At 41.1% G+C, this 18777-nt stretch overlaps 1 protein-coding gene and 1 long non-coding RNA gene across 2 annotated transcripts; one reads left to right on the plus strand and one right to left on the minus strand.

The window, feature by feature from the left end:
• The first annotated feature begins 825 nt into the window (after positions 1-825).
• LOC114661396 (tumor necrosis factor receptor superfamily member 17-like) lies at positions 826-13604 on the plus strand. The gene is made up of 3 exons (XM_028814606.2): positions 826-1189; positions 7138-7305; positions 13034-13604. Exons 1-3 carry the CDS (start codon positions 1072-1074, stop codon positions 13342-13344), a joined length of 597 nt encoding a protein of 198 aa, XP_028670439.2. The 5' UTR covers positions 826-1071; the 3' UTR covers positions 13345-13604.
• Positions 12885-18689, minus strand: LOC127529626 (uncharacterized). The gene is made up of 2 exons (XR_007936254.1): positions 18549-18689; positions 12885-14136 (listed from the first exon to the last, which is right to left on the minus strand). It is a non-coding gene; the product is annotated as an uncharacterized LOC127529626 (long non-coding RNA).
• Positions 18690-18777: the final 88 nt, after the last annotated feature.

Genomic DNA, 18777 nt, shown 5'->3' on the forward strand with positions numbered 1-18777 from the left:
CTGCCTAGGGCCCCGGGGTCCAGGGGACCCCGGATCGACTTTCGCCTAGGGCCCCATAATACCTAAGACCGGGCCTGGCTGCCAAAACAGTTCAAGCTACAGGGCCCCAAAAATGTTGGTCTGCCACTGTTTTCATAAATAAGGCTGCCAATGACATGGACTCCTGCACGATCGTCGGAACGGTGAACAACAGAAGGCCACGTTTACCACTCGTCCATTGATGTCAGTGTAGAATCGGATTTTGCAGAAGGGTTTCGCCCTTATTATTTTGAAAAAGTGCAATGTGCTCCCTGCACACGCGACATACCTTTATTTGTTTAATGGGGGCTCTTTTTTGGAGACGTTTCGACTTTTCATCGGAACCTGAAGCTTGCTGTTTGTCGAACTGTCGGCTTATCGAGGGCGCCGCTGAACTTGAAGTTCAAAAGCCCCGCCCCTACTTTGAGCTCCACCTCCATGGAGCGCTGGATTGGTTTAGAAATGTGACACTCAGTGACCCGTCTAATTGTGTCCCACCCCCTTCTAAGCGCTGTTACCTCGTCGTCGTCTCCAGAAGTACATATTATAGCGAGACCACCTCTGCTGCATGTGACTACTAGTTACACAGGGGATAAAAAGACCCCCAAAAGCCATAAACGACGTGTTCCTAGAGGGTTTCCGTAAGTCATTAGAGTTACACGTAGATCCCATATGCCTATTTGCATGCAGACCCCTTTCCCTCAAACCCCAAACGGCTCTCTCCACCTACCCGCTCGCCCTACGACTTCCAGATGTCCCCTTCTCCCGCCCACCTATACTCAGCAGCGTGCCACCAAGCTCACCATACAAGTGGTCCAAGGCGATCCCGCAGAGGGTTAGGCGGGCGGGAGTTACTTGGGGGATTCACCTCCTTCGGCACATTTACATGAAGGAGGTCCTCAGGCTTCTTAAAATGCAGCGCCCCTGCTTTCACAGCTCAGTCGCCGCGGGTGAGCCGCTCCTTGCCAGGCCTCTTGCCGGTTTCTACTTTAATTTATTTTACTTTACCGATTCCTTTTTTTTTCTTTTTTATCTTCACGCGGGTGATTTTAAATGGCCCGCCGATGCTCCGGGGATGAGTATTTCGACAGTCTGCTCAGTGCCTGCAGGTCCTGCTCGCTGCGCTGCTCCGGGGTGCCCCCCACCGTGTGTCGGGCGCACTGCACCACCGGTGAGTATTCATTCACAGCCCGTCCGTCTGTGCTTTCTCAACGGGTGTTTCTTGTGTTCCCCCTAACCTGTATGGTTAGTCAGTCAAATACCAAAAACAGGAGAACGGACACCGGACAGCGAAATACACTTTTAAAGTTCACGTCATCTCCTCTGCGTGACGAGCAACTTTAACTCTTTACGACCGACGTGTGTTTGTCAGGTATCTCTGCGAAAGCGCCGGTGGTACAGCGACCCCTTGAAGTGGTAAAGACAACTTAAAAGGGCATCCGTGGAAACTCTCAGCACTGCTGTGCAGACAGCGATACTCGAGCTCCTTATTAATCGGGGGTCTTTCACCAAAGAGCACAACTCTGCTGACACGACGGCAACAAAGTGACATTTGCTGGCAAAGCCGTCATATCGAATGAGTCACATCTGAGTAAAAAGTGTAGTGGGATTCTTAGTATTGTAGTTTAACAGAAAAGCGTTTCATGTCTTACTGGAGTGGAACGTAACTGATTAGATAAAGGGGCTTGGGGGTTTGGCCTGGAGAATAGCATCCTCATCAATGTAGCAGTCGAGGGATGAAGATGTATAAGCGGATGGAGGTGAGCAGAAGGACATCTTTAGTGGAAGACGGCTAACTGATGGAATCAAATAATGGCTGGGGGGTCCCCTTGTCTTAAAACTCTTAACTGTGTGGGTGTACAGGGTCACCATTAAAAGAGCTTATTGATGGATATTCATCTTAGAGATATAGTGAAAAAATACTGCGACCTGTAATAAAATAATTATATTATAAAGGTGAAGGAGTGTCTATCATAAAGTGTCATTTATATCTATCTGGTATATTGTACATTTCACATTTCTTTATCAAGTGTGTTTTTCACTTCCATCTATTATAGTGTCTTTCATGTCTGTCTGTCTGTCTGTCTGTCTGTCAGTATATTTAGTATATAATCTCTCATATAGTGCCTTTCATTTCTATCTATCTATCTATCTATCTATCTATCTATCTATCTATCTATCTATCTATCTATCTATCTATCTATCTATCTATCTATTATATAGTGCCTTCCGTATCTATCTATCTATCTATCTATCTATCTATCTATCTATCTATCTATCTATCTATCTATCTATCTATCATATAGTGCTTTTCACCTATCTATCTATCTATCTATCTATCTATCTATCTATCTATCTATCTATCTATCTATCTATCTATCTATCTATCTATCTATCTATCTATTATATAGTGCCTTCCGTATCTATCTATCTATCTATCTATCTATCTATCTATCTATCTATCTATCTATCTATCTATCTATCTATTATATAGTGCCTTCCGTATCTATCTATCTATCTATCTATCTATCTATCTATCTATCTATCTATCTATCTATCTATCTATCTATCTATCTATCTATCATATAGTGCTTTTCACCTATCTATCTATCTATCTATCTATCTATCTATCTATCTATCTATCTATCTATCTATCTATCTATTATATAGTGCCTTCCGTATCTATCTATCTATCTATCTATCTATCTATCTATCTATCTATCTATCTATCTATCTATCTATCATATAGTGCTTTTCACCTATCTATCTATCTATCTATCTATCTATCTATCTATCTATCTATCTATCTATCTATCTATCTATCTATCTATCTATTATATAGTGCCTTCCGTATCTATCTATCTATCTATCTATCTATCTATCTATCTATCTATCTATCTATCTATCTATCTATCTATCTATCTATCTATTATATAGTGCCTTCCGTATCTATCTATCTATCTATCTATCTATCTATCTATCTATCTATCTATCTATCTATCTATCTATCTATCTATCTATCTATTATATAGTGCCTTCCGTATCTATCTATCTATCTATCTATCTATCTATCTATCTATCTATCTATCTATCTATCTATCTATCTATCTATCTATCTATCTATCTATCATATACAGGTAGCATCTTTCACATCTATTATATAGTGAATTTCACATCTATCTGGATATAACAAACTAATTTACTTTTCAGATTTACGATATCAGGGGTCAGGCTCAGAGCACACAGCTCTGTCCACAGCTACGTGTTCAAGTGCCATCACAGTGTGATGACATTACTCGGCAGAGCACACACTCCTACACACAGTTTTTAGTATTTAGAGATGTCAGTCAATGTGACAACATCTTCTCATTAAGGGAGGAAACTGGAGTCCCTGAGGAGACCTGTGTGTTGACCACATAAAGTTTATTCAGAAGGCTCCCCACCTGCTCTGAGGTTATGTACGTGTAGTATATACTGTACACTATACTTGTGCACATTTAAAATAGCAGTGGTATTTATTTGTGCAATGATGAGATACATGTGTGTGGCATGTATGATATGTAGGTGTCCTGTATTCATCACATACACAGGATGCGGGCGTTTATGTATGTATATAAGTAGAAATGAGGCAATCCCTGAACACCTCATTCATCATGAAGAGCTTGCTACTGTAATGGCTCCTTGCCACAATAGACAAGTGGTGCTATAACGCTGTCCCCTTCACAATTCTGTTTTCATTAATATCCAAAGCACCTCCCCAACTCCAGACTCTGGTGACATTTCCATGATTGCCCTGTCCTTGTCTTGTGCTGATTCCTTTATTACACACCAGCAGTTGCCCATCTGTTTCTGGACACGTAGCACATGTGAAGCACAATTAGGCTGAGACACGTTTGCCCATAAGATGTAATGGTGCTCGACGTACTGACAAGCGACTCCATGTGTTAGTGGCAATTCTGTGTACATTTTTTTTTCTACCATATTTAAGTGTCTTCTGTGACCCTGTTTACAATTACACCCTGGTGCCTTTTTGAAATGATTTACGTGAAAGTAACAGCTGGTGTGAGCTCAAATCGTTCATTTCCTGTGGATTTCAACCGATTCTCTGCAGACATCTTTTAGTCTCAGTTTGCTCTGCTTCTGCTCAGTCAACCATGGAGCAAATCTGCGGAGTCTTCTGTGAGCTGTCCCTGTTGCTCTCGTGTCCGCAGTGTAAAATCCTGGCTTCCGTGTCGAAGGCCTGTTTCACTTTGGCCAGGCTTGTGAGCAGCCAGAGCCAGTTTACCTTGAGTCAGCTAATTCACACTGCAGGTTGAAAAGATGTCCTCGCGCCGCCATCATACAGCTCAAGCAGATCGGACTCAGAAATGGAGTCCATGTCACAAGATAGGGTGTCTAACAATGAGGCGCCAAGGCTCCTATGTAGGTAGACAGAGACAAAGATGTGAAAGGAACTATATAATAGATAGAAATGAAAGGCACTATATAATAGACAGATAGATGGATGTGAAAGGCACTATATGATAGATAGATTGATAGATAGATAGATAGATATGAAAGGCACTATATGATAGATAGATAGATGTGAAAGGCACTATAAAATAGATAGAAATGAAAGGCACTATATAATAGACAGATAGATGGATGTGAAAGGCACTATATGATAGATAGATAGATGTGAAAGGCACTATAGATAGATAGATAGATAGATAGATATGAAAGGCACTATATAATAGACAGATAGATGGATGTGAAAGGAACTATATAATAGATAGATGTGAAACACACTATATGATAGATAGATAGATGTGAAAGGCACTATAAAATAGATAGAAATGAAAGGCACTATATAATAGACAGATAGATGGATGTGAAAGGCACTATATGATAGATAGATTGATAGATAGATAGATATGAAAGGCACTATATGATAGATAGATAGATATGAAAGGCACTATAGATAGATAGATAGATATGAAAGGCACTATATAATAGACAGATAGATGGATGTGAAAGGAACTATATGATAGATAGATAGATAGATGTGAAAGGCACTATATGATAGATAGATAGATGTGAAAGGCACTATAGATAGATAGATAGATAGATAGATATGAAAGGCACTATATAATAGACAGATAGATGGATGTGAAAGGCACTATATGATAGATAGATAGATGTGAAAGGCACTATATGATAGATAGATAGATAGAAATGAAAGCACACTATATAATAGACAGATAGATAGATGTGAAAGGTACTATATGATAAATAGATAGAAATGAAAGGCACTATATAATAGATAGATGGATGTGAAAGGCACTATATGATAGATAGATAGATAGATAGATAGAAATGAAAGGCACTATATAATAGATAGATAGATATGAGAGGCACTATATGATGGATAGATAGAAAGATAACGTGAAAGGCACTATATAATAGATAGATAGTGTGAAAGGCACTATACTGTATAATAGATAGATAGTCACAGACTGGGGTCTCCTCCAGAGTTGGGTTCTGTTTTATTCTTAACCTACCAGTGCTCTGGACCCTGAGCACCCCCCCCTTCACAGGTCTAATAATTCCGACTACTCACCATGGACAACAAGGGGCGACATCCATCGGGGCTCCAAATGGGCTTTGACCAGCACTGCTTACAACTTCTTTTAATAATAATTCTTTGCATTTATATAGCGCTTTTCTCACTACTCAAAGCGCTCAGCAATAGCAGGTTAAGGACCTTGCTGAAGGGCCCAACAGAGCAGAGTCCCTATTGGCATTTACGGGATTCGAACCGGCAACCTTCCGATTGCCAGTGCAGATCCCGAGCCTCACAGCCACCACTCCGCCTCTTTTGGGTTCTTTACACCTCCACGTCACTAGCTGTCACCAGATGGCTGATGCACCCGCACTCACGATGTTACACTGACAGTAGCAGGCAATGTCTTTGCAAAAAAAGGCAAAACTGCTATGAAATATTGCGGTGATTATTTTAGTTTTTTTTGGAGTGGCAAGAATAAGCTTCCATAGAGATGCTGCAATGCGTGTCTGTGTTTAGTAAGTAACACACGTATCCTTTCTTTAATTAAATCAGTAAAATGTTAGATTACTTGTTACATTAAAAAGAGATTGGACTACATAATGCACGTTTACTATTAACATGTCACCTCCAACACTGCTTATAAAGAATTATAGCACAGATTTGACTCTCATTCAAGAGTTTTCACAGTTTCTCTCATTTGAAAGGCATTCTAAGAGTATCTTAAACTTTAATGGTTGGAATTTTGAACTTTAAAAAACTGGTTCCCCATTTTCGGGTTCAGTTCTGGATATTTTAAGGCCTGTGCCCCTGTCTACCAATTGGTGTTGTAAGCACAAAGTGGGCACCAATGAGCCCCAAACCACAGACGGTGTGTAACCCAACACAATTCTGGATTCAAATAAAGGATTTTTATTTGTTACCAACTCATTTCCAATCAATCAGAAACCAAAATCAGCACAAGAATATAACAAGCAATTTCTTCTTTCACCTTCCTTCCTCCAACTGAGTGTCACCCACTGCCTCTGGAGTCTGACTCTCCAAGCTGAGGCTGCAGGCTTCTTGTCTCTCTGTTACAAAAAAATATCTTGGAATGAGACGAGATGTGATTTTCTCAGAGAGACACTTACACGTCCCACGAGAAAGAGATTTAACGATGCTCAGGGCTGGAAATAAAGGACAAAGTAGAATGTCATAAAGAATTCAAAAATGTTGGCGTGGTACACATACAGAGCAGGTTAGAGATAATGGAAGTATGAAAATTCGAAAGTCTCAAAAAAATGATAGTAAAAGATCACATTACCGCAAACAAACGGAAATTATTACTCAGTGACATAACAGAACAGCGAAAAGAGATTGAATATATTGTTTGAATTTAAACTTTAAGTCAGAGACTTGTAGATCGTCTAATTCGTCTTACCAGTGAGAATTAAAAGATCCCAAAAACAACAACAACATTTATTTATATTGCACATTTTCACCTCTCTTCCACAATAAAAATAAATGCCCTAACCAAAAATATGTGTAAAACGTCAGAATCATTCCAGTATGTTGTTTTTTTTTGTGTTTTCACACAGTAAATGGCAATTCAGTTGAGCCAAAGCTTCCAGAAAAAGAAGAGGTGCACGTCATGTGGATCATCATCGGCGTCATTCTGTTTTTGACGGCGGTGGTCTTAAGTTTCACAGTATCCATCCAGTTTCTACAGAGGAAGAAATCTAGACTTCTGCTTACTGAGAAATCAGGTAAGGGGGCTTCGAGGGCGCACACAGGGGGCTTTCTTCTGACTCAAAACAAGAGAAAGAAACAAATCTCTGAAAAGCATAATCATCCCATCCGACTTATTTGGTTTGAAGATTCATTATAATGTGGTTCCAGGAAAAAGGTAATTAAAAAAAGGAACTAGAAGAAAATATTACATCAAATTAACCCTTAACTCCTCGCACCATTTCTCATCTCCTCCGAACTCATGCAGTGTACTTTACACACCAGTGTTAAAATGGCTTTTTATATGCACGCTGTGAGGTTGTCATATAAAATATTCCAATCATTTTAAACTGTCCATGTTTTTAATGTAACTGAATACCATTATTACTGAATAGTTTGACCCAGTCTAGGACTATCTGAAAAGAAACCAGATCCACTTCTCCAGTGCTCAATCGTCACCGTTCACACTTTCATTCGCTGCACGATTAGATCACATTTCACTTCAGTTGTTGAATGTTCTTTGCAGACAAAGTCATCGCAAGAAGAACAACTCAGTGTTGTCATCCATACGTCAGTACCCACATGGTGTGCCAAATACCCCATATGGAACTTGTGACAGGGCATCCACTCATAAAGCCAGCTGGGGGCACACTGGAGGGAAACCATTGTCACACTGTACTTGTAGTGAATCAAGCTGAGGATACAGGGTGGATGGTGCCATTAGGTCAGATCTGGTTGGGGAGCCTGCACTGGTACAACGTGTTGCCACACCCACCACATGACGAAACAGCTCGGGATCCTGGTTGGCAACACCCCAGGCAAGACATGCAGTTCAGTCCCACCCTCCGGAAATGACCCTTTATCTGCAGCAGCCAGTGTTACATGGGCGTTCCCTTCGCCTGGTCCAGCCGCTCGGGTCCTCAACAATAAGCCGGATCACCCTTGGGTAATCGCGCCACATGACCGTAGTGCCATAACTGACGCTCCTTCACAATTCAGGTAATGTGCCATGAGCAACACAAAGTCAAATCAACGGTGCCCAAGGATTCTCCAAAGAGACACAGTATCAGAGGAGTCTAGTCTTTGTCTCATGTCCATGTCTCGCAACCATATAGCAAGACAGGTAGCACCAGGACTCTACAGACTTGGACCTTCGTCCTTTTGCTGAGATATCCGGAACACCACACACCCCTTTCCAGTGACTTCATGACACCCCATGCTCTCCCAATCCGTTTACTGACTTCATGGGAAGAGTCACCAGAGTCACATGAATGTCACTGCCGAGGTAAGTAAACCTCTCGACGAGGTCGACACTCTCTCCAGTAGATTCAAATAAAAGCTGAGATTGGTCAGTGCGAGTAGTTAAGGGTTAAATAAAAAGCTGTCATCTGTTTTGTGTCTGATTTGTCTGCCTGCCTTCTCACGACTTGACGTTTCCTGAAAATGCCTATAAAACTCGAAGAGAACGTACACACACAACTCGATCCCAGACTTTTTATTATTATTTTCTCTTCTTTATTTTCTTACTCGCCCCATTTTCTTGACCCCCACCCTTCAGGTAACAGGTGTGTCTATGCTCAGGGAGACCCAAACCCCAACCTTCAGCTGCTTATCCTCCATGAGATGGCAGCAGTGGACATCAACACAGTGAGAATAGAGGATTTATGTCAAAGGAGTTCACATTCGTTCCTACAGGAGCAGTCATGAAGCTATAATGGCTACAGATTGGAATTCTGTTTTAAACCCACACTTAGACCCAGACATTGGAATGACCTCCGTAAATGAAATAGATCAGCTGACTCCACTCATTCTTTTAAAAAAACAACTTAAAATTCATCTGTTCAGCAAGACTTTTAACTTAACCTGACATTCTGCCTCCTCTTTCCATCTTCCTCTCTGTCCAGATGCTCACTATAATGTGTGTGTGTGTGTTATATCACAAATGTTAGGCTTTGTTTTAGTATTGAATTTAGTATTATACTCTGGTTTATTGTCTTCTATTCTATTTAATGCCTTTGTATATCCTGTATCTATCTGTTTAACTCTTTGAGGGCTAAATATTTTTTCCAAAAAACACAGTTTTCTGAAAAGCACACAAAGTAACGGTTTCATACATAAATCAACAAAAAAACTTCTGTTGCTGCATGCTGTGCCGATTTAAGCAATAAAACATAGGCAGGGGAAAGTGTCAATCGTTATTCTTTATCTAAATCTCCGAACTGGTAAAAAGCATCACATCAGTGTTTTTTGCAAAGAAAAAAGTGTTCTCTGCGCTCTATTTATACAGGCCATTGATTAGATCACTATTCTTTAAAAGGAATTCATTACAAATTCAGAAAACGTTTAACATGATTGGTTACACCTAGTTGCTAACAGGACATGGCAGATGTTGATACCTTAGATGACCACAATTTGATTGGTAGTCCTGTTTTCAGTGCACTAATCACCAACACAGTCCCTTTGCCTTCAGTCCTCCACAACAGGTTGCGTGCTGTGGCCTCCCGATTGCCTTCTCTTGCAGCTCGAGCCGCTCACTTTGCAGGGGCGATTGCAGCTGCAACACAACGCAGTCTGGTTTGTACCTCTTGTCATTGTAAGTGGCAGTCCTCCCAGGCGACTGCTGCCATAGGTGCAATAGCTACACAAATGTGTTCAGCACCATGATCAGCTGGGGGTTGATCAGTTGATGCTGGTACCTCACGTTTGTTTTTGATTGCTTGCATCAAAATTGGACTCCAATTCAATGATAATATGCAAAACGTCATCCATGGAGTTTTTTTTGCTTTGCATATTCGCTTCGATCTCTCGCCAGATGTTTATACCATTTTTGCTGTTGTCTGCACTATGTTTCTCACGCAAGTGTAGGGAATCTCAGTCAAACCAATGAAGCTAACTGTCCTTCTAGCAAAGAGAGTCAAACTAAAACAAAATGGTGGATTTGGTCACAGTTTACAGTTGATTACCACCCTGAACCTCTCCTCTTGACAAAAGTCGACATCCGCCCTGAAAGAGTTGAATGTTCTAATCCGGAAACATCTGTATCCATGACATATACCTGCTATTTCTTTAAGAGACTCTGTGAAATTCTTTGAGCATGGGAAAGGTGCTATAATAATACAATTTATTATTATTATTATTGATTATTAATAGATTGGTCCTCGAATATCGCAACTGAAGGTTTACATAAGACCTAGAGTCAAGAATCATCCTAGCTCCAAAAGCAAGAAGCAGGCTTCATGGCTATTACAGGCCAAAATGGACCAGACTGAAAAAGACAGAGGGGGAAACCATAAAAACCCCTGGCAAATAAAAACCATAAAAACAACTGACAAAAAAACAAAGTTCCTTTATATTTTTGAAGGTTTTAATAAAAAAGAAACTCAAAAGCAAACAACGTATCACAATGTTACCAGAAAAGGCAAGCCAAAAGTTAACAATGCTTTTTTTAATCTAAAGTTCACACCGTTTTGGTGTCTTATTCTTGTGTGACGCCTCCCATTGGCCTTGAGTCAGGCTTGCCTGGGTGAGGCCTACATTAGGGTTGGCCACTGAGGTTTCTTGTGGGTCTTTTTGAAGGCCTCACCTATTTCCGGATACTAGAATCACAACAAGAAGACTTACTAAAACCCCCAAAATCCAAATCCAAAGTAGAGTTGAACAAACATTAAAGAACCTCAATGCTTTGACTCATAACTGAGACAGACAGAAGGAATGAATGGGGCACTTTAGACGACACCTGAAGGCACTAAGTGCACAGAAGTGATGAAAGGGGTCTGGGGAAAAGTTTAAGCATAGTTAATCCTCGCTATCCTTGGATTCTGTTTCTGCAGATTTGCTTATGTGCTTCTATAAAAAAAAGGAATAAGAGGGATTCCATAGGTGAGCCGGCACAAGGACCTTGAAATTGCAAGAGCAGAGGGCTGGAGTACTTGCCTGACCCCGTCTCCCCACTCTGGGATTTGGCAGTGCCTGGGACAGGACCTGTGATGGAGTTCCATCTCCCAACGTTCCCAACCCTGTGATTCCTGCCCTCTCATCCCATGTGTGCCGGAGCAGTTGCAATACGTTCTCTCTGTTTTCCTACCTGTCTGCTTTGTCAACTCAGTTTAATGGCTTCCTTTTCGTGGCTTCTGTTGTGTTAACAAGTCTCCACGTTCTGCTAATATTCCATGTTTTCGTAGTGTTTTATGTTGTTTTTCCTATTTAACTTATTACATTTCAATATTATGTACAGCTAATCAAAGTGTTTTATGACGTCCTCCTAGGCAGAAACGTATTGTGATGAGCTTAATTGATTTTTGTGTAAGAAAATTATGAATCAAGACACCCCCCCACTGGAATGCCCCGATTTAAGCAATAAAACACAGGCAGGAGAAAGCGTCAATCGTTATTCTTTATCTAAATCTCTGAAGTGGTAAAAAGCATCACATCAGTGTTTTTTGCAAAGAAAAAAGTGTCCTCTGCGCTCTATTTATACAGGCCATTGATTAAGTCACTATTCTTTAAAAGGAATTCATTACAAATTCAGAAAACGTTTAACATGATTGGTTACACCTAGTTGTTAACAGGACATGGCAGATGTTGATACCTTAGATGACCACAATTTGATTGGTAGTCTATTTTAAATGTATTATTTTTATTCTTATTTTAGGAGATGTGTGAATTTCACAAAGAAGAGAAAAGAACAATGGCCTGTATATATAGTATACAGTATATTATGATCAAGCTGGGTACAATACCAGGAAACAGTATTATAGAAAAAAGGTTATGCCATAAATATAACATTTTTCTCTTAAGGGGTCAAATAAAATAACAAGAAATACATTTATCATAGTGAATAATAAAATAACAGCGTCAGCTTTTAAGCATAAGCTCAGAAGGATATGAGACTCAGACACATGCCAGGTGCACATTGGACCAGGGTTCAAATTCAACTCTTACATTTTCAATACACAATATTATGTGTTTATGGTAACAGATGGCAAAAGTTGATAGCGAATAGAAACTGTCAGAACGTAACCCCATTTTTCCCATACGATTGATGCTTCAGTATCCACGATTTTCATTCAGGGACTTTAACTTCTGCGGATAACAAAAGTTAACCGTAATACATTGTGATGCCTGGGCACGTATTGCTGCCCTAAACCCGACACAGGACAGGCAGGACCCATGTTTAGTCCACACAGCACACGGTTTTATTTACATAGTTCGGCACAAGGTAAAGCACAGTGCACTAATCACCAATACAGTCCCTTTGCCTTCAGTCCTCCACAACAGGCTTTGTCCTCTTTCTCCCGACTCTGCCCATTGGATGCTGGCAACTGACCCCTTTGTATAGGGCACCAGAAGCAACTGCTGCCAAATAGGGCCCCGTAAATGTCCATGCACCCCCTAGGGTGCGGTCCTCTGTCGGTCTAGGGGAGAAACTGTCCTGGAAGTACTCTCCACTCCAGTCCTTCCATAATCAGGGCGTCCCGGCTGGGTAAGGGACCCGACCGTCCGCCACAACTTAAAAAAAAGTTAAAAAGCACAAACAAGGGAGTGGGGTAAAATTACTAAACTGGCAAAAACAAAAACCCAAAAGTAAACTATAAAATAAAGATATACTCCTAATACATTTACATTTACTGATTTGGCTGACACCTTTATTCGAAGGTGACTTACAACATTTCTGATACTGTTACACAAGACTGCACACCACCATGCTGGCACTCAAAACAGAACAACGAGAACAAATTCATTTCTTTCCTGTGGTTTGCTTTCCAGAGCCGGGAAGGGAACAGTCAGCAGAAACCGGGAATGCCGACACAAGGTACGCAGAAGCCACTATGGAGACTGGATGCTGCGATGAGAAATTTGATGAGGAAAACGTCTCTGCTGTTAACGAAGTCACTGTCGCCCCAAGGGAGGAGCAAATGGACAGGACACTTCAGTATCCACGCTGTTTGCCTCTCCCAGCTACTGAAGAAGGAGCCACAATCCTGGTGACCACAAAAACAGCCCAGTTATGCAGCCATGATGCATATGAAGGAGGTGTAAAAGTCCAGGGGGTCTGGCGTGCCTTCTTTACAGCCTGAACTGTTATGGGACAACAGAAGTATGCTTTGTGTTTAAGATGTTTACAGCAATGCAAAAATATGAGAAGAAAAAAATGTTAGGTGTGTTATGTTCCCAATATGAATGACCCAATTGAAGTCTCCTTATCTGAGGTGGACAGCTGCTTTGAAGTGCAGACTCTACAGATGCACTATGTACTCATTTCTGATTAACTGATTGTGAATATCTCAGGTAAATGCTTTATTTTCATATACTTTTATGAAGAGATATCTGTGGAAAATTCCTGGCTTATGTCATTTTTTTCTAAACCACACATGGTGGACACTTGTATGAGTTCAACAGGACAAAGAATGTGAAAAACCCGATCATCCCCTCATCTGGATATCTGAAGTGTGATTCTCTGCAATAGTAATACATCCCCACTAGATCATCATGGTCAATACAAATAGACTTCTACAGTACTGGATATACAGAATGTTCCTGACTGACTTCACGATAGCAGGCCATGGTGAGGACAAATGGAGGCCTACGTAGTTGCAGAAGCCCCAGTTCTGAGTTACAACTAATGTAAAAGTAACAACAAGGCAAAGTTAGACTTTTGAGGCACCTTGTGGCCACCCCCGTATAATTCTCAACAAGGAATGAAAACAAAAAAAAAAATCACGTGTTATAATGACAAATCGAGTCTTCCCGACTTCCATCTAAGGTACACTCGGCTCTTCTGTATTTAAGGAGTTCTGAGAGGAAGTTGCAGGTCCAGATGGGCAAACTCCAGAGTGTGACGTCAGATGCAATGGTGTCAATCATCCTTTCTGCAGAAGGGGAAGAAAAGAGGTCGTTAGAACACAGTGCCACCTCCTGTCTCGGTGGAGAATTACCGTCACCCAGGCCTTCAAGCTGTTTCCCATGCGCACGTGCGTGACACTAGAAAATCTGAGAATATATTGTCATGCTTGGGTCACAGAGTTGCACAGATACATACGGGATATTCTAGAGACAGAAACTTTATTCAAACACTTCAAACCAACATAAAAGTCTCTTTCAGGAGTGATTCGAGCTCCTTGTGCACCTGGAGGGAACAGCTCCGTCACTCAATTAAAAGAATAGAAAATCTTCCTCTTCATAGAGGTAAAAAACTGTATTTGTTTTCCATTGAATCACCGTTTAGGAGGGGGTTTCGGAGGAGCGACCCCATCTCCTTGGGGTGCGTTCAGCCCCCCTGTTCACAATATGGACAAATAGGCTTTTGTTTCTAAAGATGAATGTATGAACTGTTTCAGTAAAAATGCTGGAGAATAAAAAAAATTTATTTAGAGATCATTTTTAACTGAGTCTTTCCTTATGGAGTCCCCCTTTAAGCCCTTAAGCTTGATCCATTACAGCCAATCCAGCTGTATACTTGGATGGCAGACCATCTGAAGAACAACTTGGTTTGCTGCTGGAAGATATATTGGAGTGTTTGTAATGCTTGTAGTTATAATATGATTGTGGCAGCAAGGCGGTTCAGTGGTTGCTGCTGATGCCTCAATGACCCGGCCTGCTGCATTTGAATCCTTAACTCAGTCTTTGACTGTGTGGGCTCTGCATGATTTTCTCCCCACAGATGTGCTTCTCAGGTTAATTCTGAACTCTAATTTGGCTCTGCATGAGTTTGAATGAGACTGTGTGCTAATTGGGTACTGTAATGGGCTGGCACTGTGCCCAGGCTGGTTACATCCTACCAGACATAGGAAGTGAAGTGAAGAAGTGGGAGAAAACCTTTACACCGAAGAACACTTCACAGTGCCCTGTGGTGGGCTGGCGCCATGCCCAGGGATTTCTTCCTGCCTTGCGCCCAGTGTTGGCTGGGACTGGCTCCTTCAGACCCCCGTGACCCTGTGTTAGGATATAGCGGATTGAACAATGACTGACTGACACTTCACAGGCGGCATTCAGAATAACTCACGTGTGGCTCTTCTAGGGTGCCGAGGGCAGCGGGACGGTCATCAGGCTTTCATCGGAGAAAGCTGAAAGAGCTCGGGAGCTTTTTAAGATGTGCACACCTTTATAACGCTGAAAAACAGGATTTTGCTGAGCTGCACCGTCTGCACGTTCGGCAAACTGAACCCAGAGTAGAAATTGTGTTTCATTATAAAAAAAAGCCAACTTTCCAGTAGCAGCTCCCCTGCAGGCAGACAGCTGTGTCACAAACTTTCTTTTAGTTTGGATCAACTGCGCCAAGTGCACTGGATTAAAAAAATATACATCTTGCAGAGTCAGCCTGATTATTTATTGAACATGATTTATTTACAATTTAATGATTGGAAAAAACACCTAAAAGTACTTTATAATCAATTGAGGCTGGTGCAGCTTTTAGGGGAATAAACTGAAGCAGCACTTATCTATTATATAGTCCCTTTCACATCTATCTATCTATTGTGGCGGATGGCCGGGTCCCATTCGCCCCTTCGACGTATGTTCCGGGGGAGCAACCATGGGCTGCTCAATACCTCCCCTGGGACGCTTAGTGGCAGCCACACCTGGCTGATGGTGGTGCCTCAACTTCCCGCAGGGCTCCATGGGAGATGGAGTTCTCCACAGCCCTGTTGGGATCTGGGGTGGCTGCTAGGGGGTGCTGCATGGGTTCCTGAGCCCAGCTGGACAAGTCTTCATCCCCACCTGGAAGTGGAACCGGAAGCAGGTGATCAAGCACCTGGAGCACTTCCGGGTGGGTTATAAAAGGGGCTAGCAACCACCACTCAGCGGCCAGAGTTGGGAGGAGCAGGACGAAGCTTGACGGGAGGAGTGGTGGTGCCAGAAGGGAGTGTTGTGTTTTTGCTTGTGCTGTTTGGGACTGTGTTGTGCCTGTGGGGTTTACGGGGAAGACGTTCCCCACAGGTGAAGAAAAATAAAGTCTTTGGTTGTGTTTTTACACATGCCTCCGTGTGAGTCTGTGCTGGGTTGGGCGCAATACAGCGCCTTATTACACTATTATATCTATTATATAGCTCCTTTCATATCTATCTATCTATCTATCTATTATATAGCTCCTTTCATATCTATATATCTATCTGTCTGTCTATCTATTATATAGCTCCTTTCATATCTATATATTTATCTATCCATCTATCTATCTATTGTAACAGATGACCGTCAGCCATCATGGCTCGGGATTGGAGCACCACCAGTGCAGGGCTTGCTCGGGAATGGCAGCAGGAAGGTGTGAGTGAGACAAACATTTCTGGGGACAGACTGATATTGTGCAAATAAATTTATTTCATGATTATTTCACATTACCTAATTCATTTAGGTAGAGATTTTAAATTATTTGGGGGGGGGGGTATTACAAATCGCAGCTGTTTATAATGCTAAGCTATGTTTACACATGATGCTATCGCTGCTCAATTTTAACAAAGTGCTAATAAATATAAATATATGGACTAATGTGAATGTAACTGCAGATATTGTGACCGCTGCTGCAGGGGGATGCAGTGGCTCTTCAGAAACCCCTTCTTAAACAGTTTTTCAATGGAAAAGAAACACTTTCAGTACCTCTTTGCGGGAGCAGCTGCTGGCATGACCTGACATGGCAGAGTTAAAGCACGAACAAGCCATGAAATGAAATTAATGACAAGCATTGTTTTCTAAGTAAACAACTGGGTTGGAAGAAAAACCTGCAGCCACTGCAGACCTCCAGGACGGACTTTGCCCAAACCTGTCTATTATATAGTGTCTTTCACATCTGTCTAGCTATCTGTCTGTCTATTATACAGTGTCTTGTCTTTCACACCTATCTATTATATAGTGTTTTTCACATCTGTCTAGCTATTATATAGTGTCTTTCAAATCTGTCTATTAAATAGTGTCTTTCAAATATGTGTCTGTCTATTATATAGTGTCTTTCACAACTATCTAGTATATAGTGTTTTTCACATGTCTAGCTATTATATAGTGTCTTTCACATCTGTCTAGCTATTTGTCTATTATATAGTGTTTTTCACATCTGTCGGTCTATCTGTCTGTCTATTATACAGTATCTTTCACACCTATCTATTATATAGTGTCTTTCACATCTGTCGGTTATTCTCTCTATTATACAGTGTCTTTCACACCTATCTATTATATAGTGTCTTTCACATCTGTCAGTTATTCTCTCTATTATACAGTGTCTTTCACACCTATCTATTATATAGTCTTTTTCACATCTGTCTAGCTCTCTGTCAGTTTATTATATAGTGTCTTTCAAATCTGTCTGTCTATTATATAGTGTCTTTCACATCTGTCTAGCTATCTGTCTGTCTATTATATAGTGTCTTTCAAATCTGTCGGTCTATTATACAGTGTCTTTCACACCTATCTATTAGTATCTTCCACGCCTATCTATTATATAGTGTCTTTCAAATATGTCTGTCTATTATATAGTATCTTTCAAATCTGTCTATCTGTCTGTCTGTCTATTATATAGTGTCTTTCACACCTATCTAGTATATAGTGTCTTTCACACCAATCTATTATATAGTGTCTTTCAAATCTGTCTGTCTATTATATAGTGTCTTTCACATCTGTCTAGCTATCTGTCGGTCTATTATACAGTGTCTTTCACACCTATCTATTAGTATCTTCCACGCCTATCTATTATATAGTGTCTTTCAAATATGTCTGTCTATTATATAGTATCTTTCAAATATGTCTGTCTGTCTATTATATAGTGTCTTTCACACCTATCTAGTATATAGTGTCTTTCACACCAATCTATTATATAGTGTCTTTCAAATCTGTCTGTCTATTATATAGTGTCTTTCATATCCATCTAGCTATCTAATCATTTGCGCCTTATCTGATGCACTGGATTCTAATCTGACGAAATTGAGCTGCTGATAATTGTAAGGGTGTATTTATCTTTTCCACATGCAAAATTTATGTTTATAATCCATGTTTATGAAATATATATATATATATTTACTGCGGTGGGTTGGCACCCTGCCCAGGATTGTTTCCTGCCTTGTGCCCTGTGTTGGCTGGGATTGGCTCCAGCAGACCCCCGTGACCCTTTGTTCGGATTCAGCGGGTTAGAAAATGGATGGATGGATGGATATATATATTTAAATTCTACACAATGTAAATACGGCATGCTGTTCATTCTATTATATCACCTTTATCTAAAGAAACTATTTAAATTAAAAATTAAATCTTGATATATCCACATATGTCAAAAAAGAAAAGACATTTCTCGGGGTGTACTTACTTTTTCACCGACTGCATAACGAGCCGTAAGATTTTCCAGCGACCTGCCATCAACTCGCAGCTGCCGCCGCCGTCTCCTCGCCTCCCACGTGTCAGTGTTTACCTCCAGCTCGAGGGGCGCGCGAACGCCAGCGCTTTTCGAGAACACGTGAGCGCGCACACGCCCGGGAGTCCGTCAGCTGACAGCGCTTGCTTCCCGCCCCGATCACGTGACACGCACTAGTCGCCTC

This window comes from Erpetoichthys calabaricus, chromosome 11 (assembly GCF_900747795.2).
Source record: "Erpetoichthys calabaricus chromosome 11, fErpCal1.3, whole genome shotgun sequence".
Lineage (NCBI taxonomy): Eukaryota > Metazoa > Chordata > Cladistia > Polypteriformes > Polypteridae > Erpetoichthys > Erpetoichthys calabaricus.

Excerpts from the sequence above, each read along its gene's own strand:
- LOC114661396 (XM_028814606.2), top strand. The coding sequence starts at position 1,072 with ATGGCCCGCCGATGCTCCGGGGATGAGTATTTCGACAGTCTGCTCAGT. Across the intron at positions 1,190-7,137 it reads TCGGGCGCACTGCACCACCG|TAAATGGCAATTCAGTTGAG; the intron begins GTGAGTATTCAT and ends GTTTTCACACAG. Across the intron at positions 7,306-13,033 it reads TCTGCTTACTGAGAAATCAG|AGCCGGGAAGGGAACAGTCA; the intron begins GTAAGGGGGCTT and ends TTTGCTTTCCAG.